This window comes from Simochromis diagramma, unplaced genomic scaffold, assembly GCF_900408965.1.
Source record: "Simochromis diagramma unplaced genomic scaffold, fSimDia1.1 OVJJ01000343.1, whole genome shotgun sequence".
Lineage (NCBI taxonomy): Eukaryota > Metazoa > Chordata > Actinopteri > Cichliformes > Cichlidae > Simochromis > Simochromis diagramma.
The window spans coordinates 3,598,871-3,625,034 of record NW_024386831.1 but is presented as its reverse complement, the minus strand read 5'-3'; the positions used below and the strand labels follow the sequence as shown (position 1 = coordinate 3,625,034).

Genomic DNA, 26,164 nt, shown 5'->3' with positions numbered 1-26,164 from the left:
TCCTTGAGGTGTTAATGGGGTTATTGAAAATGTGTATATGTGCATATGTGTATATACGTATGTATGGATAGATAGAAACATGTATGTATATATATATAAAAAAAAATTACACATAACATATAATGTAATTGCAAGGAGGTATTTCTGTAGTCTATTGATACTAGATAGTGGAAAAGGGGTGGGATTAAATAAGCTTAAGCTTCTTCCTGCTCCTTTTTGAACATGAACGTTATTTGGAGTTGTGGTTGCTCGTTTTCCTTTTGTTTTGCTTTGTTCATTTGTCTCTTTTAATTCTATTTTGTTGTACTTTTTCAACATGTTCAAAATAAAGATTCAATCAATCAATCAATCAATCAATCAATCAATCAAAAATACATAAAAAATGAAAAATAAAGAAATGTCCAAATGGCATGCATGTTCTTATCCCTGCACACAGGATGTCACATCACATCAAGCAGGTAACATTAATTTAATTTAATTTAATTTAATTTAATTTAATTTAATTTAATTTAATTTAATTTAATTTAATTTAATATGGGGTGGCATGATGGTTAACACTGTTGCCTAACACCAAGAAGGTCTTTCTGTGGAGTTTGTATGTTAACCCCATGTCTAAATAGGTACCTCAACTTCCTCACACAGTCCAAAGACAACCACTTAGTGGGGTAAGGTTAACAAGTGATTATAAGTTGCCCATAAGTGTGAGTGCAAATGGTTGTCTGTCTCTCTGTGTTAGCTGCCACAGGTGCAGAGGTGCAGAGAATAACATCAAGAGTGAAAGGGAACGTTTAGAAGATGGTAGTGAGACCTGCTATGAATTGTGGTTTGGAGATGGTGCGACAGACAAATTGACTGATTTTTAGATTTCTTGTAAATAAAATGAGAAATAAGAAAAACAATGCCCAAAACTGCCAGCTCTAACTCCGGGCAGACTGCTCTTTAGACTCCGCCTACGCCTGACTTATAGCCAATCAATATGCAGCGAAAGGGGGGCGGGAAAATAGTAACTTCCGCCTGTGGTTCTCCGTGTCTGTTGTTATGAACGATTGAAGCAGAGAAGCTGTTTTATGTTAGTATTATTTAGCCGCTTTATTGAGCTAATTATGGCTTTGTAACATCTGTACGTAAGTTTGAACTAAAATTGAAATTTAAATCTGAGCTAGCAAGTCTGAGCAGCTTAAAGGAGGTGTGGAGAGCAGTTAGCTAGTCTTAAAGTACAGTTTCATTTTTTGTTTAAAGAAATGTGGATAAATTGTGCCTTAAATGAAGTGAATATATCTTAGTGCCGTTGCTTTTTTGACTGCCTTTACTGGTAAATTACTGTTAGCTGTGATCACTAATTCATCGATATAAAAGGACGTTTTCATGTATCAAGGAGCAGCCAATTTTACAAAACGTAAATACTATTTCTTTAATCAGCAGCAGTAAACGAGTATTTCTGGCAGAAGCGCCTGAAAAGTTAAGGATTCCGTCTACAGTCATCAAGGCAGAGTTGTTAATTAATGTAGATAAAATGTCCCCTTGAAATATCTGCTCTTATTTCCATGTATAGATTTTAACTGCAGGAGGGTCCACTGAAGCTGGTTCAGCGTTTCTTTGGGTTTCATGTAGAGAAGTTAAGAGACTGAACTCATAAACACTTACATGGGATGGCCCGCTGTGTTTGAGCAGGCAGCTAAAATAAAGACTGGAGGTGTAAGAAGTTAGGGAGTAACCTGCAGGTTTCTGGGTTGAGATTTTTGTACAGGATTCCTGATTTTTAAAAATCACATAAATACAATAAATCTAATTAGTGACTTCAATAAACTAAAAAAGTTTGAATCATGCATGCCCCTAATACACAGTGAGTGTCGACAAACTGAAGAATATTCTTGTACTGTACACTGAAAGAAAGGGAAATACTTGGACACGTTTTTCTTTATATGTTTGTGTACAATTTTATGAACTTGTCCACCCCACTTCAGCGCAGATTGCATGTATCTGATGAGCTTAAAGCAGTCTGACACCACTGAAAATGTGGATAACCAAGATCATATAAATATTACATTCAATAAAATTGGTCAGAGGACACAAATCCTCTTTTGGGGGACATCCAGGATAATACTCTGCCGAATCAAATATGTGGTGTTACCCACTATTGCAAGGGATCAAAAGAAAGATCAGGAGCATGTTTATAAGGGCTATCCCTTGGCCAGCTATTCTCTTATTATTCTTGTGACTAGATGTGCCACTAAATCCAGATGTTTCACCTTAGCAGATAACTGTAGTCATGAAGCAGCTGCCCCCGGACACTGTGCGTCTGCTGTCCAGCTCCCAGGTCATTACCTCTGTGGTGAATGTTGTCAAAGAGCTGATCGAGAATTCCCTGGATGCTGGAGCTTCAAGCATTGATGTTAAACTGGTAAAGTACTTAATTACAGCTAATGTTACAGAGGAAAAAAATTAATTTATTTAAAAACCTTGATTCATGCAGAAGCAAATGCAGTAACCAGTCTGATTTCCTCCAGTTAATTACCCCTGTTAGTGTATTTTACTTGAATTTATAATCATATTTATTTAACATTAATGATGCAATGATTATGAATAATGATGTGAGTGAAAATAAATCATTAATATTAGAGCATTTTGACTGCTGCTGCAGTCACTCTTCAGATCGTAACAGCTTTGAGTTTGATTTCCCTTCATGTTGCACTAATTTTATTGACATTTTAGGAAAATTTTGGCCTGGACCGCGTAGAGGTTCGTGATAATGGGCAAGGAATCAAAGCTGTAGATACTCCTGTGATGGCTGTGAGACATTTCACCTCAAAGATCTGCAGACATGAAGACCTGGAGCATCTGGAAACGTACGGCTTCAGAGGGGAGGCGCTGGGTTCCATTTGCGCCGTGGCTGAGGTGTTCTATTAAAACTCAAACACTCGTGCTGTGTAAATTACAGCCGCTGACACCTCAATGTGGCTAAACTGAAGTTTTGTGTCATTTCCCTTCAGGTGGCTGTTACCACAAAGACAGAGGAGGATGAAATCAGCACCCAGTACACAATGGACTTGACAGGGAAAATTGTTTCCCAGAAGCCGTCTCATTTAGGTCAAGGTACGGCACAGACAGCAGAGCAACAAGGAAAACTTCCTTTTTAAAAAATATCTAAAAAAAGAAAATTAAGTTGCTTCAGATATGAGGGCAGAATTTATTTTAATCCCGGTGAACAGGAAACTTAATATTGATGTTTACAAAATCATCCAGCAGACACATTATAAACAGTGCTGTTCATTAATTATTATTGGAAAAATAGAAGTGTTTTACTTTTATGGAAATATGAATATAAAAATTTAAAAACATCAAACACCACCCATCACAAAAGTTCTTAAATAGGTTAGCTCAACAAGAAAAATTAAAATGAAATATGACAAACCAAAAATAGTTCAGTAAGGTAAAAACTATAGAGAAGAGCAAAGGTCAGGAAAAATTGGAGTATAATAAAGAAAGATAAAAATAAATAATAATAATACATTGGTTGTATGGAGGACCAAAATTTAAAAAAAAAAAACCTTTCTCCTTATTCTCCTCTCTGTTTAACTTCCAGTTTATTTTGAAATTAATTGATTAGTGCATTTATTGATTAACTTGATTATATTTGCTTTAGAAAAATAAAATAGAAGTAATTCAAGTGTATTTATTTCTCTATTTTCTTTTTAATCTTCTTTTAAGGATTTCTTCTTCGTTATGTGTAACAAAAAGAAAAATAAATAGGGAAATCTATAAAAATAGGAAATAATAAATCAGTGATGCTATCACACAAGTACACTTGTTTATTGTGTGTTAAATTGGAAAATGCAAGTCTGCATCCATAACTGTGCAAAACATAGTAGATTTACAATTACACAAATACTCTGTTTAGTTACTCTATTTATTGTTTAATTGTATAAAATGTCCTTTAATGATGGAATAATAAAACAGGAATATAAATAAATGGACGAGTTTAATAAAGGTAAAAAAAAAAATACAAGAACAAGTGAAAACAAATGTCAGTTTACATCAGTTTTTAAGCTTACTTTAGATATAATTTTTAGGCTATTTTTGGTGTGTTAATACATTTAGTATTTTATTTATGTACATACTTTTAATTTTTGCAATTTTTTGTCTGCCATATTATCAACTCTAATTGTTGCATGAAAATATAATTTTAGGTCACCTACTTTGTTCTGTTTCTTTTGCAGGGACGACAGTGAGTGTAATGAAACTTTTTAAGAACCTTCCAGTGAGACGTCAGTGTTTCTCTTCTACCAAGAAGTGCAAAGAGGAGCTGAAGAAGGTGCAGGATCTGCTGATGGCCTACGCCATTATCAAACCGGAGCTGAGACTCATGCTCGTTCACAATAAGGTCAGTAACTCGTCCACACAACTTAAGAAGAGAAATAAACATTACTTATATACAACCTTTAAAAACAAAGTGCTAGTACATACAGGCAAGGCAGACCACACACCAGATATTAAAGTAATAAAAAAAAAAGCCACAAAAAATGCAAATAAAAATACAACGAAAAAGAAAGATTGATGAAAGAAGAAAAACAGCAACATAGATTTATATACCAAGACAAATTAAAACTGTTAAGTAAAGAAGCTTAATAAAATAAATAAAAAATAACAGAATAAAATAGGTCTAAATAAGATAAGATAAGATAGGATAACTCTTTATTGTCATTGCACAGTCATACATAATACAATAGTACAATGAAATTGAAAAACTGTCCCACGTTGGCACAACACAACACAAACAGAAGAATAAGTGAATGTATTTGCACATTGTTATATTGCCCTTATATATTACAATTATAAAAAGAAAGATGTATTTAATGAATAAAATCCGCAATAAGAATAAGATGTATTTAAGCTTGTCCAATAAGTGGTGCAGATGGTGGTAGAGGGTGGTATTTGACTCCTCCATCTGCTGATGGAGGAATCCAATTTGAAGCTTGATTCAAACAGCAAACTTATGAATTCTGAAGTAACGTGGATCCATTCCCATAGCTGGCAGTTCAAAACTAAGACCACAGAAATAGTAACATTGCACTTTTCCCTAATAGTCACACCATATTACTCTTTACTGCTTTACTGGAGATTAATGTCACACGCAAGTTTGGCCAGGAAGTGATTAAGACGCTTATACAAGTAAAGATAGAGATGAGTATCAGTCATATTCCACTGTGGTTACAAAAAAAACACGACACCTTTGTATACAAACACCCTGATTTAAAGCTTTAGCTTGATGCAACCACTAGGTGTCCGCCTTAGCCTTCAGATGACATTCCCTTTAGCTGAAAATCCCCTTCAGTTTTTTATATATTAATATGGCATGTATGTGTGATGGGACTATAGATGCAACTAGCTGCTGTATCTGCAACTCTTTCACTTTATTTGTGACCATGTATAGAGTGTGAGAGTGGTTGTGTGTGTGAGAGAGACCATGTTTACATATTTTAGTGGTGACCAAAAATTGGAAGTCTACTATGCTTGTGGGGACCAACAGCCCTTATGGGGACAAAATCCCCATAAGTCCCCATAAGTTTGAGACTCAAAATGTGGTTTTAGTGTCAGGGTTAGAATTAGGTTACGGTTAGGTGTAGGCTAAGTGTTAGGATTAGGCATTCATTTTTTGATGGTTAGGGTAAGTGGCTAGGGAAAGCATTATGTCAATTAGATGTCCCCACAAAGATATGAAAACACAGCATGTGTGTGTTCTCTGTGTTGTTGTTTACCTTTTTTATACACAGGTCTCTATTGATAAAGAGTTCTCTTTCTCAGTAAGACAGACTGATTAAATTAAGGATTTGAAAATAAATGTACTGTTTTGTAGCCATCTTGATAACACTGACATGTATCATGACTCTGAAAACCTCTTTAGGATTACATACTGTTAGATTGTCAGTTAGTTAAGTTGTCTTCACTATTTTGATTAATGCCATTACTATCACTCCTCCTACTGTATCTGGGGGGTGCAAAGACAATGCAATGCATTAAGTAATATGTTTTAGTTTTAATGCACAAGTGTATTTTTTTTTTTATTGAGTAGTATATTGGTCCATTTTGGGGGATTAACAAAAATCAAACAAAAAATTTATTAAATACTGGAAGAGAGAGCCAAGTAATAAAGCCATTAAACTCTTTTTTTCCATCCAGATTTCCTTACAGCTGTAAGATGTTCGGGCATCTTTTGCCCTTTGTCCTTGTGGTTGTGTCCTCAGATGTGTAAACGGACAATTACAGGAAAATATCGAGAAGCTTGGCCGACCTGTTTGAAGACAGAAATTGTCTCTGGCCTCCTGCTGGTTTCTTGTCAGTGCTAATGCGAGTCGGTGAGCTGTGAAATTGTTAACGTGTGATGGAAAATCTTCATTTAGCTTCTACAGGCGCTCCAGAAACACTAAAGATTTTATCAAGGCGAGAAAGACGAACCGAAAAACTGCAAGACTAGTGAACATTTTCTACATTTAGGTTGATAAAAATTTCCCTCATTAATAAATAAACTTAAAATAAAAACATGCAAAAGAATATATTTGTTTCCAGTAAGGTTCAAACAGCCGAGTTTAATCAGAAACAGCTCAAGCTTTGATTAATTGCCTTATTATTTTTTATGTTCATCCTTTTTGGTTCTAGTAATGTCAGAAAATCTTAACGTATCTCTTTTGAATGACTTATTTTGTACGATTTATTGTACTTTTTCTTAAAGAGGAAGAAAAGAGATTTTGATCCGTGTTGGCTTCAAGGTGCATAAATAAGTAAAATAGTCCAAAACCAAAAGATACTAAAGAAATGGTGACATAAAATAAATGAAACTAATAAAAACGTCACATCTGAGAAACTCGAACCTCAATCTTTTGTTCTGAAATGTTTGATTGAGAATCTTTAAACAGGATTAGATGATGTACAATAAAACCTGCAGACATTTTACAAATACTTGTGATGCAACAGTCTGTCAGATGGTGATCAAAATAGTATAATTAATGCAACTAATTGCTGAAACAAAACCTCTGTGAATGACAAACACACAACCCTTAAATTGTTAGACAACATGTCTAACAATTTAAGGGGAGCATGTTCTGGATATTTGAGGATCTCTTTTAGTGGTAAATGTCATTAAGTGAGAGAGCTCTAATATTTGTTTGATTACTTAAACATTTATGAAGAGATTTGCTTTAAATTTCGACCAGAAGTGGGGCTTTTGGAGTCAATCTGGATCTGAATTCAGGGATTTTTTGGAAGGTCTGTTTTACCTGTGCAGTTAATTGAATTTTAATTTCAGCTATATTTTTACCCTCCACCTTTTACTGAAAGAAGGTAATATAGATCAAAACATTATTGTGCTACATTCAGTTTTCCAATCATTTTCTCGCTTTAGCTTTTAGCACATCCGTTTCCTTTACTTTTCCCCTGATCACAAAATTCCAGATTCACTCCCTGCCACATTCCCACTAGCCTGCAGCAGATTTACTGCATTCATGTAGTGTTGATTTTATTTAGTTGAATTACAATTAAAGCTCATGGAAGTCTAATAATAATAATAATAATAATATATTAATCCATCCATCCATCCATTCGCTTCCGCTTATCCTTTTCAGGGTCGCGGGGGGCGCTGGAGCCTATCCCAGCTGTCATAGGGCGAGAGGCAGGGTACACCCTGGACAGGTCTCCAGTCTGTCACAGGGCCAACACACAGGGACAGACAACCATCCGCACTCACATTCATTCACACATTCACACCTAGTGACAATTTGGATTATCCAATTAACCTATCCCCACAAGCTGCATGTCTTTGGACAGTGGGAGGAAGCCGGAGTACCCGGAGGGAACCCACGCAAACACGGGGAGAACATGCAAACTCCACACAGAAAGACCCCGGCCTGATGTTGGAATTGAACTCAGGACCTTCTTGCTGCCATAACATATTAATGCTTTTATTTATTTTTCAAAGTTTAATAAATCCACTGTTGTTTTCTGAGAATGATTGTGTTAAACAATCATAATATCGATTCTCATTTCATTCCTAGTACAAAGGCTCTGACGTTTTTGTATGCCTTTCCCTGCACTTTCTGTGTCTTATCAGGGTTATTGTCTCACTCTTATCTACGGCTGTTTTGTTTTTGGGTTTTTTTTGCATTAAGAAAAATTACTGTAATTGCCAGAGTTACCAAAATAATTGTGATTGATATTTACTTTAATCAGGCAGCAGCCCTGATTGCAAAATACTTTGCGTCATCACTTCACAAATGCATATAACATTTAATTTAAAAAAAACATGTGAAATGTCATCTTGATTTTCTCAAGAAAACTCACAAATTAATCCAGATCCAGGGACTGAATTCATGCCTGGTCTGGGGGCAATTTACAGCCTTGGAGCCACAGTGCCTCTGGATGCTGCTGCAAGAAAAATGTTACCAAGTGCATCCATGAACATTACAGCATGATGTAGCAGACATCATTGTTTGGGCTTGCAGGGAATGCTATAGTTCAAATTACTTTAAGAGCAAACATCGATGCTCTGAGAGGCGTGAATCCCTAACATGTGTTGCCATTTGTTTGGCTCTTTTAGCAAATGATAGCAATTTGATTGTTGGATGAGTTTGACTAACACAAGCTTAACTGAACATAAATAACATGTGTACTTAAGTAATGCATCATCTTTCACAATGTCTAATGTCAATTAACTGTGAAGAGATGGATCATAACTAAACACTGACCTAACAACAGTTATTAATTCTCATTAGTTATATTCAGGTTGCATGTTTTCCAGCGTGAAAAACTGAAAAGTAAAAAGAAGTCATTTTGTGGGATATTTGGTTTTAGACCAGAGACATGTTTGGTCTTTTTTTATATAATTTAGAAGTGTACCATTTTAGATATTTAGTAATTTATTCCCCAAATTTGGAAAGGCCTGTGTAGCAGTAAAAAAAAAAAAAAGGTGACCATTTTTAAATAAAGTAAGATAACATGGAGAAATAGAGTAAAATACTATTTCAACTATTTCAAAACATAAAATGTCCCAAAAGACAAGAAGATTTTTTTTAAGTAAAAATGTAAATAAAACATCAAAAAAAGAAATAAAAACACAAGAAAATAAATCAGAATACATAGTTTAGTAAGTCTAGCAAAATAAAACATCTTAATTGAGAACTAAAAGGGACAATAAAATATGATTTAAAAAATATTAAAAAATGGCTTAAATAGGTAAAAGTATGACAACATGGAACAAAACTCTTGGTTCTCATATGTAGAATCATGTAAGAGTTAGTATTTTTAATGTATGATGACAATATGTCGGAAAAATATGATCCAAAAAGCACTATATGCAGTTTTTGGACAAGGATGTTTTTCTTTTTTGGAGCTTTGCCTCTGTACACATTACATTGTATGTAGGGAAAATGGGGATTTAAGAAAAGTATTGGAACAGGTGAGGCCTATTCCCTCATTATTTCATGACAGTCCAAAAAGACCAAATATCTGAAAGTATTCTAAGTGCTTGCATTTGGTAGCTTTTTACTGAAACTGCCAATATGAGATCCAATGAGATGCTAGTGGATGAAGTCATCGATAGGCTGAAAAACCAAAATCCATCTATTAGAGAGAACAAAAGCTATAGAAGTGGCTTAAAAAGAACTAATACACCAGCCAGCCCAGCAACACCGAAAAGGCTGAAAGATTACAGAAGACAAGTGTGGTTGAGCACAGAATAATTTCTATGGTTAAGAAATACAATTTCACAACATCGTACGAAGTCAAGAAGGTTAGATGAGGAGGTGGATGTATCATTTGACACAAAGTCAAAGTCTACAATCAAGAGATGTTTTCATGGATGGAAATACAGAGGGTTCACAATAAAGTGCAAACCAGTGGTTACACTCAAGACAAGGAAATAAATAAAAAGTAAATTAAAAAGAAATATTGCATGTTCCTGTAGTAGTGGAGCAGAGTCCTGGAGAAAGTGCTGCTTTCTGTGAATAGAGTGGTCAGGAGTATCCGCAATGCAGAAGAGTTTGTTGTGTGATCTCCTGTTCACCACAACTCCAAATTTAAGCTATTTTTACTTGTTTCATTACATAGACATTTTCGTCTCTTACCCATCAGGCACCCCAACACAAATACAGCTGACCGTGGCTGCGATTTGGGTGATTATAATGCCTGAGTTAAGTTGCTGATCGCAGCTGCGGACTTGACCTCTGCTTCAGTTTCAGGCTGCAGCCAGTTTGTACACAGAAGTGTGTAGGCGGTGCAGGTCAGGGAAGGGAGCACACGACCACCATATAGCTTTCATAGAAATCAATTTGGAGTTCGTCAGGGGAGGGTACTGAACCCATTTTGTGCAATCAGCACTTAGTTGCCCCCTATCCTTTATCTCCAGCTCTGCCATTTGGCTTGTGTCATGTTTCATAGTTTCTTCAGGAACTGTTTACAGGAGTTATCCGTTTATAGGTGCCAACTTTAATTTAATATCTGAGACACGTCCTGCAACACAGTGTGTGCTTTTAGAAATCAACACCCAGGAGATAAATTCACTGGTAGACACATAGTGATGTTAACATATTTTGCACCTAAAATATTTTCTGAACTGTGGTGCTGCTAAAAATACAGCATTGAGTTTTTTTCTTGATTATTTATTTGAAAAATTTACACATTTAGAAATTTATGTGGAGAAATCTTTTTAAATTTATTTATTTTTTTAAATTTTTGTCCAAGCTTTAATTACTAGATTATGTTAAACGTTTTCACAGCATTAGGGGGTTTATACAGTGTGATTGTCGATGAAACTTGCTTTTTAGTACAGTGGACCTATTTTGCTTTTCCTTCGTTTTCTGTCTTAAGCGTCCCGTTCCAATGATGTGTGTGTGTGTGTATATGTATGTATGTATGTATGTATGTATATATATATATATATATATATATATATATATATATATTCTGGCAGTCAGCATGCTTAATAGTCTGATTCCTGCTTCCCTGTAGCAGTCATGGTTTTCCAACTACCATTGGACAACCTGCAACTTGGCCCTGCAAGACTAAATTAACTACAAATCCCTGTTTCATTACTCTTTATTGTTTGGCTATATTGTTATGTGCATATATGTGTATTTTACCAAAGGTTCCTTTGTTTCTTCTTTTCCTACGTTTTTTCTGACCTTTTTGAGTCTCAGCCCTGACAAAAATTCAGTTTTATAGGAAAGACCAAAACACAGACTATAGCACTTAAAAAATATCAAAACACTTTAAAAATGTGTCACATCGAAAATTAAATTGTCAAAGCTAATAAATAAAAACTGTAATAACCTTGACGAGGACTCATGGAGGTGGACGGGTGTCATTTCGTTCCAGGTGGTCCTTTGGCAGAAGGCCAAAGTGGCCGATAACAGAAGCGCCCTCCTCGCCACGCTGGGGCCCGGTGCTATTGCCAACTTGATCCCTTGCCACCATCACCAGGAGCAACCGGAGGTTAGTTAAGGGGAAGCTGTAGAAACTGGAGAAAAGCTGAGCAATTCTGCAAGATGAACACAAACGGTTGTTAACCCTTTTGTGTCCCAAATTCACATTGAAATATTGCAATAAAAGAGACGGCATGAAGTGCACAGAACCCTGACGGACGATTGTCATGAGTTCAGATCTGCACACTGCCCCTGTCCCGCCTCAAGCGCACACATCTACTCATTGCTTGAACCTCATGCTGTTTCTCCTGTGGCCCCGTTGCCCTTCATTACGCAGACGTTTGTGTTCGAAAAGCACAATTTCCCCTCGCTCACCTTGAAAGCTCGATGTCAACAAACACATCCTGAGATCCAGATCAGTTAAAATATTGTGTAACATTGCAGCATGCATAACAGGACTTCTCAGAGTCAGTGTTGCTAATGTTATGCAACACTAGCGCTCAAAAACCTAAGAAAATATTTGAAAACAAGTTAAAAATAACCAGATCTGCACTGGTGATGATTAATGATTACGACCTTAGGACCTTAGGCTTAGCTGCCAATACTACATTTAATGCCTGGATATGATGGATAATTTCTGCAGAGCAAATGGGAGCATGCACGTTATACTCGATTGTGAGCTAATAACCTCATCATGAACGCCTGGTCTCAAGCCAGCAAATGTGGTCAGTTGGTGGCTGGCCAACAATTTCTTTGCCCTTTTCTCTTGAGTTCTTTCCTGATGAGGGCTGAGTGATTTTTGTTAGCTAAGCTTTGCTCTGCAGATTGTAATTGAATTACTGTCGAGCTGTAACTTTCTGCTTGGTCACGGTAGGTGTCATGTGGCTCCTACCTGCTGTCAGGCTCCAAACTAATCTATTCTGACAGATATGGAGCAGCCCTTTTCACCCTGTTTCTCTCTCATTTTCCCCTTTGTTGTTGTTATTTTCCTGCTTGGTGCCCGGTTATGAGAACAACCTTTCACCTTTTCCTCTTACTCCCCGTAGCAATGAAAGGGAACTTTTCTCCACCTTGTCCCTAAGAACAAAGCTTCAGTGATCAAGGGGACCGGGTTGACAATTTCTCCAGCCTCGCTAGGGGAGAGCTGTAAGAGCTGTTCCTCTGCAGAACAAAATGTGACACTCGCTTTTTGCCAGCTTGACTACACATAGCCGAGGCCCTTTAGGGCCAGAGGTGCCATTCGTACACTCATAAAGTGACCCTAATGAGCAGAAATGGAGAAACGCATGTGTGCCCTGACCTGAAACAGCAGTTCATTTATTAACTTCATTGGCGTGCGCTGCTGCTAATAATGAGCCTGAGACCATGTGGAAACAAGCATAGCTGTTGACTCCTCGCGATCTGCTGAACATTAATAGTTTTCCATAATTTCTTACTAGCTTGCATTCATAATGGAGTTTTAAGTACAGTTGTTGAGGTTTATGCTGAGTCGTCGATTTTAGCTCATTAGGACCCCCTCTGGCATGATTTTGGGTGAAAGGTCATCATGTATGATGCTGAGTTTTAATGGGAAAATGCTGAACACCAAAAACAGGCCTGCATGTAGAAGAGGGAACTTTGGTCCTCTTTTATGAGTCTGATCATTTTAACCCGTAAAATATCATAACCTTAATATATGGACAACAGAATTGTGCAGAATTAGAGAGAGACGGAATGGAAATGTGGCTTTAGTGCTCCTCTGCCACAGTGTGAGGAGAGACTTTATGAAAAGCGAAGCCAATGTCTTAAACCTGGTTGGTCTTACCTTCTTACCTTCACCTGGCCACAAGCAATAGATGGCTGAAAGAATAAGATGGCAAAAGTGAGCTTCTTCTGAAGGGAACTCAGAGTAGAGTCACTGCTCCTCCGCACTGAAAAGAGCCAGATGACGTGGTTCAGGCATCTGACCAGTTAGCATTGTAAACCCCCTTTAAGTGAGGTGTTTCTAACATGTCCAAACTGGTATAAGATCTTGGGGCAGACCAGTGATACACTGGAGAGATTATGTATCTCATCTAATAATAATAATGGATTGCATTTATATAGCGCTTTTTGGGACCCTTCAATACCACTATTCATTCACTGGTGAAGGCAGCTACAGTTGTAGCCTGGGGGCAGACTGACAGAGGCGAGGCTGCCATATCGCGCCATCGGCCCCTCTGGCCATCACCAGTAGGCAGTAAGTGAAGTGTCTTGCCCAAGGACACAACGACCGAGACTGTCTGAGCCGGGGCTCGAACCGGCAACCTTCCGATTACAAGACGAACACCCAACTCTTGAGCCACGATCGCCCTCATCGGGCATGGGAACATCTCCATATCACCTTGAAAGAGCTTGGGGAGGTAATGGGAAGAGCAAGATCTTTATTTAGACTGCTGTACATCCTATACAAGCGGTGGAAAATAGATGAATGATGTTATAGTGCTTTTGTTTCTTTTTGGATTTTTATTCCTGTTTGACTTATTTCTAGTTTTTAATGCATGGCATGCCTTTTCTTATTAGCCTTCTTTGTGTTGGATAACTAATTTTTCTTTTTCTCAGATTCTTTTGGAGGGCTTTTTCCCAAAGCCCGGAGCTGATTACTCCTCTACGAGCACATCTAACCCTGACAAAACATTTATATTTGTCAACAACCGACCAGTCCAGCACAAAGAAATAATGAAGGTAAACTCATTTTGAATAAAACAATCAATAAATACATTTTTATGGATTAAAAACTTTTTGTTTATTTTTTTCTCTGCAAATTTTATTTTTTTGTGATTGGCCATCAGCTGTTGCGTCAGCACTATACTGCTCAGTATGCAGACGACCAAGCCAGAAATCGATATCCCACCCTTATGCTTAAAATTTCTGTTCCACCTTCATCGGTGGACGTTAATCTGACACCAGACAAGACTCAGGTTCTTCTTCATAACAAGGTAACCACAAAGCTCAAACTTAATCAAAGTGAGTTGCAGTTTATTTGTTTGGCTGTAGAGATTCCTGAGAAAGGAAATTGACCTTTTGTCATCTGTTTTTTAGGAGACTGTATTGACTGCAATAGAGGCATTGCTGGTTTCTCTCTATGGATTTCGGCCTAACGCTGATCTCCCAGCTGACAAACACCTCAGCTCTGAGCCATTTCCTTCGCCATCTAGTCCTTTGCAGGCTGACAGTGAACGAAATGCAGAGAATAGTCACAGCAATGATAGCGTCCCCAGAGACGGACCCAAACAATCGAGTGCTGACACCTCGCTGGACCGCCAGGCCTCAAACTGCAGCTCCTCTTCTTCTATAGCAGATGACTGGATTGTAAACCAGATTCCAGCTGATCTTGAGTCTAACTTTTCTCTTTATGATGATGAAATGTCTCAGACGGTGACAAAGCCAGCAAGCAAATCCCCGGAGAGACTTGTGGACAATAAAATGACAGCTGCAACTATAAGCAAAGTCCAAATTTCAGCTGAGGACTGGAGCCGGGGGACCGCTCTTACTGACCCGGTATCAGGAGAACCCCTGCAGCCTGTCATAATTCATCGACCTACAAATAAGAATCACTCTGTCCCAGATGAGGCCATGAGTGAGAGCAGCTCAAGCAAAAAGATATTAAATGCCATCACGGAGAAGCGAGCTGCCCTGACAGCCTATGACATGATCAGCAACCGCACCATGAGGGCACCGCTGTCTCCTGTCGCTATTTTTGAGAAGGAAGCCAGAGCTGAGGTCCTGAGAGAGAAACCCACAGCCAGCCTGCAGGACATCAGCGTCGCTATCCATGAGAGGTGGAAAAATCTGAGGGAGGAAGACCGTAAGAAGTGAGTTTCCAGACCTTCACCTTTCTGAGTTTCCATCTCTTGTTATTTGCAAGGCAGAGATGGAAGAGAGGAAAGTCTGACCTGCCATTTGCATGTGAGAGGCCTGCTGTGGAAATTTTATTGATACGAGCTGTATTTCTAATTTCCACACAACTTTGCCTAATAGGGGGTGAGGTAACATAGATTTCCGTAGTGCAACAGGTATTCCTAATGATGATATGTCCCCTCTTGGTCTGTCCAGAGGGTCACATCTCATTTCTATTTAAATTTGGCAAATTAAAGCTTCAAGTTTGTTTTCTTTTTCCATGCATATTGACTAAACACAGGCATTAACTACTGATTTAATTTATACTCACTGATATAAACTCCTGTTCACTCAATTTTAATTAGAGACCATTTCCAGACTCGCACATGTCCCTTTGTCCACTTAAAAATCTCACCTACACTTACACCGCATAAGTGGCATGAGGACTGACACATAGTTGGCTAGTCAAGGGCAGACTTGGCGCAGCACACATGGAGGTAATGAGCATTTGTGTTTGACCCCGGCTCCCCTCAGAGTCAAAGGATTGGCATTAATGAAGGTTAGATGAGGACGGATATGTTAAAATAAATAAACAGAAAAAAAAGCAAATGTTTAGTTTTATTCTTGAATTTGAAAGGATAATGCACAAAAAGATTAAAAAAATTTGCCTTAGTTCTTACCTCTCTTTGCAGTCCTTGGCCAGTTATGCGCATTATTTAATAAGCTATAAAATATAAATACCTGTCAGCAAGATACAAGATATAAGAAGATAGTCTCATTAAATATTCATCCAAAAAGGGTTAAAATACTTGCACACTACATTTCCAAAAGTATTCACTCATCCAAATCATTGAATTCAGGTGTTCCAGTCACTTCCATGGCCACAGGTGTATAAAATCATGCAGACTGCTTCTGAAAGCATTTATGAAAGAATGGGTCGCTCTTAGGAGCTCAGTGAATTTTAGCTTGGTACCACGATAGGATGTAACCTGTGCTACAAGTCCAGTCGTGAAATTGCCTCGCTACTAAACAATCCATAGTAATCTGTTAGTGGTATTATAAGAAAGTGGAAGTGATTGAGAACAGCAGCAACTCAGCCACAAAGTGGTAGAAAACATAAAACCATAGAGCAGATGCTGAGGGGCATAAAGCACAGAGGTTACCAACTTTCTACCAAGTCAAACGCTACAGACCTCCAAACTTCATATGGCCTTCAGATTAGCTCGTCTGCCTTGACATGTGCATAGAGGGCTTTATGGAAAAGGTTTTCATGGCTAAGGAGCTGCAGCCAAGCCTTACATCACCAAACACAAGTGTCAGATGCAATGCTGTAAAGCACGGTACCACTGAACTCTAAAGCATTGGAGACACGTTCTCTGTAGTGATGAACGCTTCTCTGTCTGGCAGTCCGATGGATGAGTCTTGGTTTGCTGGTTGCCAGGAGACGGTACTTGTCTGACTGGCATTGTGTCAAGTGTAAAGTTTGGTAGAGGGGGTGATTATGGTGTGGGGTTGTTTTTCAGGAGTTGGGCTCAGCCCCATAGTTCCAGTGAAAAGAACTCTTAATGCTTCATAATACCAAGACATTTTGGACGATTTCGTGCTCCCAACTTTGTGGGAATAGTTTGGAGATGGTCCCTTCCTGCTCCAACATGACTGCACACCAGTGCACAAAGCAAGGTCCATAAAGACATGGGTGACTGACTTTGGTGAGGAAGAACTTGACTGGCCTGCACAGAGTCTTGACTTCAACCCAATAGAACACCTTTGGGGTGAATAAGAGCGGAGACTGAGCCAGGCCTTCTCAACCAACATCAGTGTCTTTCCACACAAATGTGTTTCTGGAAGAATTTCCAAAAATTCCAGTAAACACTCCTAAACCTTATGAAAAACCTTCCCCGAAGGGTTGAAGTTGTTATCTTAGCAATGAAAGGCCCACATTATTATAAACTTTGTGGATTAAGAATGAGATGCCATTCAGGTGTATATGCGTGTGAAGGCACACAAGCAAATACTTTTGGAAATAAAATGTGCATATACATTAAAAAAATTCCCCACTTGCCCTCCGGGCGCTCTTTGTTTGTCCTTCAATCTCAGTTCCTCTACCAGGGGCTTGGGGACTTGAGTATCTAGGGCAGTATCTTTACTGTTCCTGGGACTATGCTTTTTTTGGACATCTCATTCCTGGAATCTGTTGGAGCCACTCTCCCAGTTTGGGGGTCACTCTCCCATTCATTTTCCTCCTTAACTGGAGTTGCATTCAAAGTATCTTTCCAACAGTTCCCTATTGTCATCCCATGCCAGCTTATGCCATAGCCTTGTTCCAAAAGCACACTTTTCATCAGTATACTGTATCCTGGTTCCTGACCCAGACCTTATTAATCCGGGTGATGTCTGAGCTAGCGTGGCTTCAGTTACAAGTCTCTTATCATGTTCCAAAGTAACCTTGAGTAGCATGGCAGGTCCTAGCCTGGGGAACCCTTACTGGATGCATTCCCTGGCCGGGATTTAAACCCTTAAGCTATTATTGACCTATTGTTCCAGTGACGGTAATATTGGTAGAATAGTTTGTCATCCTCCTGGCTCAAGGTTTGCATTAAACGTGTGCAGTACTTTTCAGTCATTTGTCAATTTGTCATTAGTGACTTAGAAACTGTCCCAGACGCACTCGTACATGTCAGAATTTGATTTCTAACTGCTGAGCTACTACATTACACTGTGTTGCAAACATTTGAACCCAATTATGTAAGATTGCTGCATACCAATTTAAAGTAATTGCAAGGTTGGAAAGTGTGCATCAGCAGATTATAGGATCTTTTAATAAGGTATGGAAGAGCATATGGAAAATGACATCTGTTCAGACTTGTGTTTCACTGTACTGCTGTCTTAACCGTGAAATAAGATAACTCTGCACCTTTCACTTAAGTGGCACGCTAACATGAATTTGTGAAACATGCTATTTAAATAATGAGGTGGTAAAGCATCAGACCAAATGCTCAGATGCAGTATATGGAAACAGGAGTTGATAAAATTACTATTTTGTTAAGGAAAGCACCCAATGTAGCCTGGTGTCAACTTCTCAACATGATCTTTGGGAACAAAGTGGTACTCATGATGTAATTTATAACCCCATTAAAAAAAATCCTTGAGATGCTGTGTACATTGTAAAGAAAAGCGGATTACAATGATTTGCAAAAATATACATCATTTGAATGATGTGACAAGCAACAAAAAAACGACTTAGTGTGTTATGCTAAAAAAGGAAATATAATTTTTTTAAAATGAAATATCTCAGAGCTGGTTAGGTGAATTCCTAATGTCATTGGTAATAAAAAAGAGCATCCTGGAGAAGCTAAGTTTTTCAGAAGATCGGAGCTGCTCTGTAAGAATGTGTGGGCGAAAAATTTTCTTAGCATTTATTTTGGGCTTTCATCGCTTACAGTATGTGGTATTTCTCAAAGACTGAGAGAGAGGCTGGGATCCTAAAGAAGCTGACTGTTTGATCAGTTCACCACTCTTTAAATGATTGTGTAGGCAAATAGTTCAAGAATTAATTTTCTTCTTGAGAGAAAATCTCCTCCCGAGAGAGATCATAGGTCATTTTTATCTTATTTTTATCTTTATATGGATAAATTTTAACTGACTTTTATGGAAGAAGTGGTGAACTGTGTTCACTGACCCTGTTTTTTACTGAGCATGTGCAGTGATTTCCACCACACGTCTGATTTTAATGATGTACTTTCCAAAGGCTGAATACTGTGAACATTCGGTACTGGTTTTTTAGTTTTGCTCCTTGCAGAGATTTCACTATATCCGGCTGAAAGCTCCAGCTGCTGAAGTGTTGAATCTGGCACACAAAGTACAAAATATTCAGATTGACAGAGCACAGTTTTTGAGCTTTTTACAGTCTGTTATGTTAGTTTTGCAGCCTTTTTTCAGATAAAGACATTATCTACAACCTGCTTTATAACAGCAAAGTAGTGTTTCTTTGTAACCACAGTAAATTGTTTAATATCAAAAACTGAGACAGAATATTGTTCAAATTGCACTTATTCTTCTCTGTTTTGTAAATGAATGGTTCAGAATCCAGACTTCATTACATGTACAGCTGTTCCAGATAATGATTTTACTGGTCTGGCCAGCTTGAGATTAAACTGGCTTGGTTTGGTCATGAGCAGAATGAGTCTGACATCCCTGCTCTGCATTTCCATCTTTTATGATATTATTAACTGTATATGACCCAAAAAAGGGTTTTGTTGTTGTTGTTGTTGTTGTTTTCATCAAGAAAAGTTATTTCTAATTAGTTGAACTCATGAACAATCTGTAGATACTCCCTTAAATACTTCTGAAAGACCTGTCTGCTCAGGGATGCTTTTCAAAAACAAACAGAACCAAAAAAAAACCAACCCAGTCAGGCTAGTCCTGTACCTCATTAGTTGTGAGATACTCCACCACCTCTTTTACAGTCTTCTGTTTGCCCCATCCCAACTTTTCAATGTTTGACATGTTTTTCCACTATGTTCAACTAAAAATACACGTTTATGCTGATCTCATTTCATTCTCTTTGTTTCATTTATGCACACTTTTTAGAAAAGAGGTTTTGATTTAATAGCAGAAACAGCCATAACTACCATTACAAGGCTTGGTTTAACTCTGCAGGTATGAAGAGAAGGCAAAAAAACACCTGGAACATCATGAACAAAGGACTAAGTTGGCCTCAGCTGAGGGCCCCAGAGAGCCTGGTGTGAGGAGCCATATGCAGGGTCAGAAACGTAAGGCCCCGCTGTCCAACCAGCAGCTGCTGGACGAGCTCTTCGCCGCTCAGCCTCAGAAGAAGATGAAGAACCCTGCTCCTAAGCCCTCACAGCCCCTCCCCTGCAGCGTGGCTGCCCTGCGGCTGCAGCTTCAGCGCCTCTCATCCCAGAGCAGCGCAGCGCCGCAGGGCCTCCGTCTTGTAAACCGGCTGGCCTCTCAGAGCGCCTGGGTCATTTTATGTGGTCAGAGGCTCATGTTGTTAAACCCATTTCGAGTGGAGGAAGCTTTGCTGTTTAAGAGACTTCTAGAGAATAATATACTTCCAGCAGCGAGTCTGCAGAACCCTATACAGTTAACAGATGGGTAACGTATCACTCACGTTTCACTAGCAAAGTGCACAGCCAGTTTCTTTGTATAAATGTATGCACATATATGAGAGCTAAGTACGAAAGAAGCATTTTTACCTTTGTTTTTTGTATGTATGTTAAAATCCTCTTTTTCTCTTTTTTAGAAGCCTTGGAGGGGCTGAATACACAGAGGCTTTGTGCAGCATGGAGAAACAAAGCCCGGAGCTGAATGGAGCCGCCTTCTTTTCTGATCCTAGGCTTGTGGCAAATGGTTTTAAAGTCAAACTCACTCCAGGTACAAAGAATAAATCCAGGAAAAGTTGCTTGACATTATTTTATGAGGATATTACCACAGAAAACCACTCAGGTACTCTGGCTTCTGTTAAAAAGAGAGATTAATTTTATTCTTTGAACAGCTTGGAAGAAAAAAATAAACCAACACATATCAACTTTAAGCTTTCATCAGGGTCTGACAAATCCAATCAGCCTGAAATAAATACCACTCCTGGCAATCTACCTACATAACCCATAGAGGGCGCTAAAAATAAAAGCAGAAGCTCCACAGAATTCAAATTAGAAGAACAAATCATGAGGATGATGATAAAATTCAATAATATTAATCTCCAGGCTACATGAGGAAAATGTAAATATTGCAAACAAAAAGTCCACTGAGTAAACAAGTTGTGTGCAAGAAGTTTCTTGTTTTGTGACTCATGCTTTTGTTAATGTCATAGTTCAGCAGTTAGAAATGTCAAACCTACAGTCCCCGTAACGGGATTACAGGCAATTATGTCTGACAGAGTTTCTCTGTGTCGGATTAGCTGCGGGTAAAATGAAAAACACCCAGTCTTTCACAAGGTTGTTTATCATGTTAAACAATAAATTCTCAATTCTAGTGTTTTTGTTTTTTAAGAGTTTTCAGTAGTAACCTCCAAATGTTCATTTTAATCTTGCCAAAATTACTGATTGATTACTTAACTTTATGCATTTCAACAATGAAAGGGGTGAAGAATTTGTGAGATATTGTGGTAAATGTTAACAGCCAAATAATGCAGTAATCTTGGTATAAGTAAAATCCTTCTAGAATCAAGTCTCAGCACTTGGAAGTGGTCCTGATATTCAAATAGTATCTCAACTAATTTTCAGTGGTCATTGAGACCTAACAATAATGTTTTTAAAAGTTTTTTCCTTCCCTGTGGAAGTTTTATTTCTACCACCACCTTTTCTGTTGTAGAAACCTCACATTTTAGTTTCTATTCAGGTATGTTTGAGTGCCTCTCTTCTAATGTGTCTGATATAAATACTGAAAATACTTCATCAAAAACATAATTGTGTTTAATTCAGTTCAATTCATTCTGGATTTTAAATTCGAGCCAGTGAAGAGAAGCCAGTATAGGAGAATAATTCTTTCTCTTTCTAGTCCCTGTCAGTACTCTTGCTAAAGCATTTTGGATCAACTGAAGGCTTTTTAGGAAGCTTTCAGGACATCCTGATAATAATGAGTTATAGTAGTCCAGCCTAAAAGTAATCAATGCATTGACTAGTTTTTCACCCATTACTCTGCGACAGAAAGCAGTCCTACATGTTTGTTTATTATGAACTTTGAAGGACATATCCTGATCAAAAGTGACTCCAGGGTTCTTCACGGTGTTACTGGAAGCCAAGGAAATACTATCCATTGGTTTTAACCAAGTATCGGCTTAAAATCTTGTTTCTAAGCTTTTCTGGGTCGAGAACAATAACCTCAATTTTATCTCATTGTAGAAGCAGAAAATTTGAGGTCATCCAGGTCTTTATATCTTTAAAACATTCCTGCAGCTTAACTAATTGGTGTGTGTTATCTAGTGTCATAGATAGATAAAGTTGGGTATCATCTGCATAGTAATGAAATTGTATGCTGTGCCTTCTAATTATACTGTTTACATTACACAGATAGATTCTGTGTAATGTAAACAGAATTGGTCCTAGAACCCTGTGGAACTCCATAATTAACCTTAGTGTGTGAAGAAGACTCTCTGTTTAGCTTGAGTTGCTGAGACAGCTGGGTCAAATGATAGCTTTAATTAGTGAATTACTAAAGGTCTGTAGTAAGTAATCAGTGATCAGTCCAGTAATAGATGGACTGATCATATTTAAGACTAAAACAGTAATTAATGGTAGGACTTCTTTGGGCAGTCTTGTAGAAATGGGGTCTAGGAGACACGTTGATGATTAGGAGAAAGTAATCACTGAAGTTAACTCAGAAAAATGAATCAGAGAGAAATGGTTTACCATACATCTATGAGATGGTTACAAATAATTTAATCTCTAATGGCTAAAATGTTATTTGTGAATAAATTCATGAAGCGCTCTGACTCTTTGTCAGCCTGGCTACAGTGGTGAAAAAAACCTAGGGTTCTTATTTTCTTCAATCTGATGAATAGTAAGATGTTCTAGCTTTATGGAGGATTTTATTGTAGTGCAACAAACTATTTTTCCAAACTAAATGATGATCTTCTAAATTAGTAAGATGCCATTTCCACTCCAGCTTACAAGTTATCTGGTTTAAGGTGCACATTTGAGAGTTATACCAGAGGGTCAGTTACTTCTGATTTGAGGCTTTCTTTTATAAAAGCATCCCTTTGTCATTGTCATTGGGGAGAGTTTCCTGGCCAAGACAAACAACAGTACAGTCAATGGTGGTTGCGTAGACTAGTAAGGCACACAAAAATACATAATAGTATACCAAATGTGTACTACAAGCATACTAAATGTAAAGGCCATAAACTGCAAAATACAAAAACTACCAAAATCTATGAGTAATCTTATTGACACTGAAAACATCAGTGTAAGTCTTTATATTGGGGCAAAAAACAGGGTTATTAATATTCAAGAAAGACAATTGGCTGAATATTATTTTAGCTTCTGCCTCCACGTCACCTAAACTCACCTTAAATTCCTTAAGTAAGACCAGCTCCTAAAATGTTGCTCGTCAAGAGTTGCTCCCTGCTGGCTATTGGAAAGACTGCAGGTTTAAGGCATGTCAGTGTTGACTTTACTTTTTAGACACAGAATGTTTATATTTTATTTTATATCCAGGCTGTAGTTCAAATCTATGGGGTCTTGTTTAAGGCAGTAGATGAATTTAGCATCAGCACCAAGCCCAACTTTACAGTTCAAAATATTGTTTTGAACTGATAATCATTCAGAGCTACTCTAATAGAGACCGAGAATAAAAATGTGGACCTGTAAATGAGCGAAAGAAATGAGACTATTAAATAAGACTTCGAGGATTTATCCCAGCAAACGTTTAAACATGATGTCAGAGTAAAGTAGAATGACTTCCTCAGTTGAACCTCGTTCATCCATGCTTTGATGTTACCTCTTCAATATTTGCCTGCAGAGGGTATACAATGTCCTGTGAGTATTGGTTGTTTTTGTTGCTGGAATGGTTCACCTCAGTTGACATTGGCTCTCTGCCCGACAGCGTGGTCTCACAGTAGGTTTGTACCCCAGTGTGCAGGTGATGAGAATGGTTGCCCTTTAAAAAATTCCAGGAATTTTCATTTGGCACTGCCAGCCTCTGTGGGTGTGCTTGGACTGAAGGCAGCGGTGCATGTAAGATGTTTTCAGTGCACGAAATCTGCTGAGTTTCTTTTGCTTTTGTTATATTCTTGAAAATATCCTCTAAAACTTGTGTATAATTTTTCTGATATTTTAAATTAAATCTGAATATAAAGTAAATGTGTTACTGCCATAGGTAAGTTTATTGTTTTAAGCTATTATTTTCATATAAATATTTAATAGAATAGAGAATGATTTGAACCCTGCAGTATTTCTCTGCACAGATATTTCAAATTGTCCCTGGCTCTCTGGGTTTGTTCTTTTTTTTTTTACCATCCAAAGTTGTGTATTAAAAATAATAAATTGTGCATGATTCGCAGTATTTCCTCGTGAAATGAGAAGCCATCATTCTTCCACCCTACAAGACAGCTTCCTTCCAGTCTGCTGGGGCTTCTATTAGTCATTTAACACTCCATTTGGCCCTCTGCTTGTTTGACTTGGTCAACAGTTCGGCTGTAAACCACAATATTTATTTATTATTCTTTCCTGGAGATAGTACTAGCGTCTGGAGTATATTAATCCTTGTTTTCTGCTTATTTTGGCCAGGCGTCACATCAGCCGAGAGACATCTGGAAGTGACAGCAATGGCAGACTGCGTGCCTTTCCTCGGTGTGGAGGACCTCAGGGAGATCCTGACTGCAGTTCTTCACAAGAAAGCCAGAACTGTGCGGGAGTGTAGGCCATTGAAAGTCACAAACTATCTACAAGTGAGAGCTGCTCTGAGTACAAAATGAACACAGCATCACGGTGATATTTTTGCTGTTTAATTTAATTAGAATTTTTCCCTCACAGGGTGAAGCAGTCCGACTTACCCGGCAGCTGCCTACAAATTCATCTAGAGAAGATGTGAAGGAAACCCTCCTGCGGATGGAACAGCAGCTGGGTGGCGCCAACCACACCTGCATCCATGGACGCCCTTTTCTTCAGCACCTAACTGACGTTCCTACGACAGAACAGGAAGTGAAGGCTTTGCTGAGACCTTTAGAGCTCTAACAAACTGACAATATCATTAAAATTGCTTTTTCATTCTAATGTAGATGAGTGTTGTCAATTTGTTATAACCAGAATACATAAAATAAACATATTTTTCCCAATTTCTGGGCTTTGGGCAATCATGAAATGTGTTTTTTGAAACTTGTATTGTTGGTTTTGTTAATAACAAGATTTGATTAGACTCAGAACTGCTATAAAAAGAAATTCAGCATATAATGTGGTCTCTGATTTCCACAGAGCCTCAAAAAAATAGGGTGATGCGTTGGTGGAAGAATCGAGATTAGACTGGCTCAGAAGTTCTTGATGACAGGTAAACAGGTAATGTTCTCACAATATCAAAACTCTTTTTGTATAAGGCTGTAAACATGTTTATGCTGTTATGTTGGACATTTTAACATGGGAGTCTATGGAATTGACTCACTTTGGAAATAATAATAATAATGATGGATTGCATTTATATAGCGCTTTTCGAGACCCTCAAAGCGCTTTACAATTCCACTATTCATTCATTCTCACACTGGTGGAGGCAAGCTACTGTTGTAGCCACAGCTGCCCTGGCAGAGGCGAGGCTGCCACATCGCGCCATCGGCCCCTCTGGCCATCACCAGTAGGTGAAGTGTCTTGCCCAAGGACACAACGACCGAAACTGTCCAAGATTAGCTTGAACCAGCAACCTTCCGATTGCAAGACGAACTGCCAACTCTTGAGCCACAATCGGCCAGGGGAGTCAATGAATGGCATTGACTCCCAAAGTGAGTCTGAAGTGGCTGTTAGGGGTTTGGCCAATTCCCATAACAACCACAATTCCATGTTGACCTAAATTTCATCTCTGGAGTTTGGTGTTCATCAGACCAGCTGATATGTTTCCAAGTTGGTTAAAAGCAAATTGTCATCCACTGTCTTTGGGTGGGTCAGCAAAACCAACAACAGAACAACAAAAACACCACATTAAAAACACACAAAATGTAAAAGCCCAGCATTGTAACAATATTGAAGGGTTAAGAATATTTGAAATATAAGTTAAATCATGACAATCAGTACAAGACAGCTATTATGTTATCTTTAGCCAAAACTGAGGAGGCTCTCTTTCAAAACTACACCGTCCAATCACCGCAGATACCATAGTCCTAAGGCGGGATTCACATTAAAATATCTTAGACCATAGAACTTTGTATGGGGTTACTTCATGGTCTAAGGAGC

The 26,164-nt window shown here is 38.2% G+C and overlaps 1 protein-coding gene across 6 annotated transcripts; it reads left to right on the top strand.

Moving 5' to 3' along the window:
- Positions 1 to 971: 971 nt before the first annotated feature.
- pms1 (PMS1 homolog 1, mismatch repair system component) lies at positions 972 to 25,067 on the top strand. 6 transcript variants are annotated; one of them, XM_040027552.1, is made up of 13 exons: positions 972 to 1,069; positions 2,255 to 2,401; positions 2,713 to 2,895; positions 2,991 to 3,093; positions 4,218 to 4,381; positions 11,362 to 11,478; positions 13,989 to 14,111; positions 14,219 to 14,365; positions 14,469 to 15,241; positions 19,926 to 20,384; positions 20,533 to 20,663; positions 24,518 to 24,678; positions 24,764 to 25,067. In XM_040027552.1, the coding sequence occupies exons 2-13, from the start codon at positions 2,270 to 2,272 to the stop codon at positions 24,962 to 24,964; spliced, it is 2,694 nt and encodes an 897-aa protein (XP_039883486.1). In that variant the 5' UTR covers positions 972 to 1,069; positions 2,255 to 2,269; the 3' UTR covers positions 24,965 to 25,067. The 6 variants fall into 6 exon arrangements, with proteins under 6 accessions (XP_039883486.1, XP_039883490.1, XP_039883487.1 ...); XM_040027556.1 differs by having other exon boundaries at positions 990 to 1,069; positions 2,258 to 2,401; XM_040027553.1 differs by having other exon boundaries at positions 1,012 to 1,120.
- The last annotated feature ends 1,097 nt before the right edge of the window (positions 25,068 to 26,164 follow it).

Excerpts from the sequence above, each read along its gene's own strand:
- pms1 (XM_040027552.1), top strand. The coding sequence starts at position 2,270 with ATGAAGCAGCTGCCCCCGGACACTGTGCGTCTGCTGTCCAGCTCCCAG. Across the intron at positions 2,896-2,990 it reads CCATTTGCGCCGTGGCTGAG|GTGGCTGTTACCACAAAGAC; the intron begins GTGTTCTATTAA and ends ATTTCCCTTCAG. Across the intron at positions 3,094-4,217 it reads GCCGTCTCATTTAGGTCAAG|GGACGACAGTGAGTGTAATG; the intron begins GTACGGCACAGA and ends TTTCTTTTGCAG.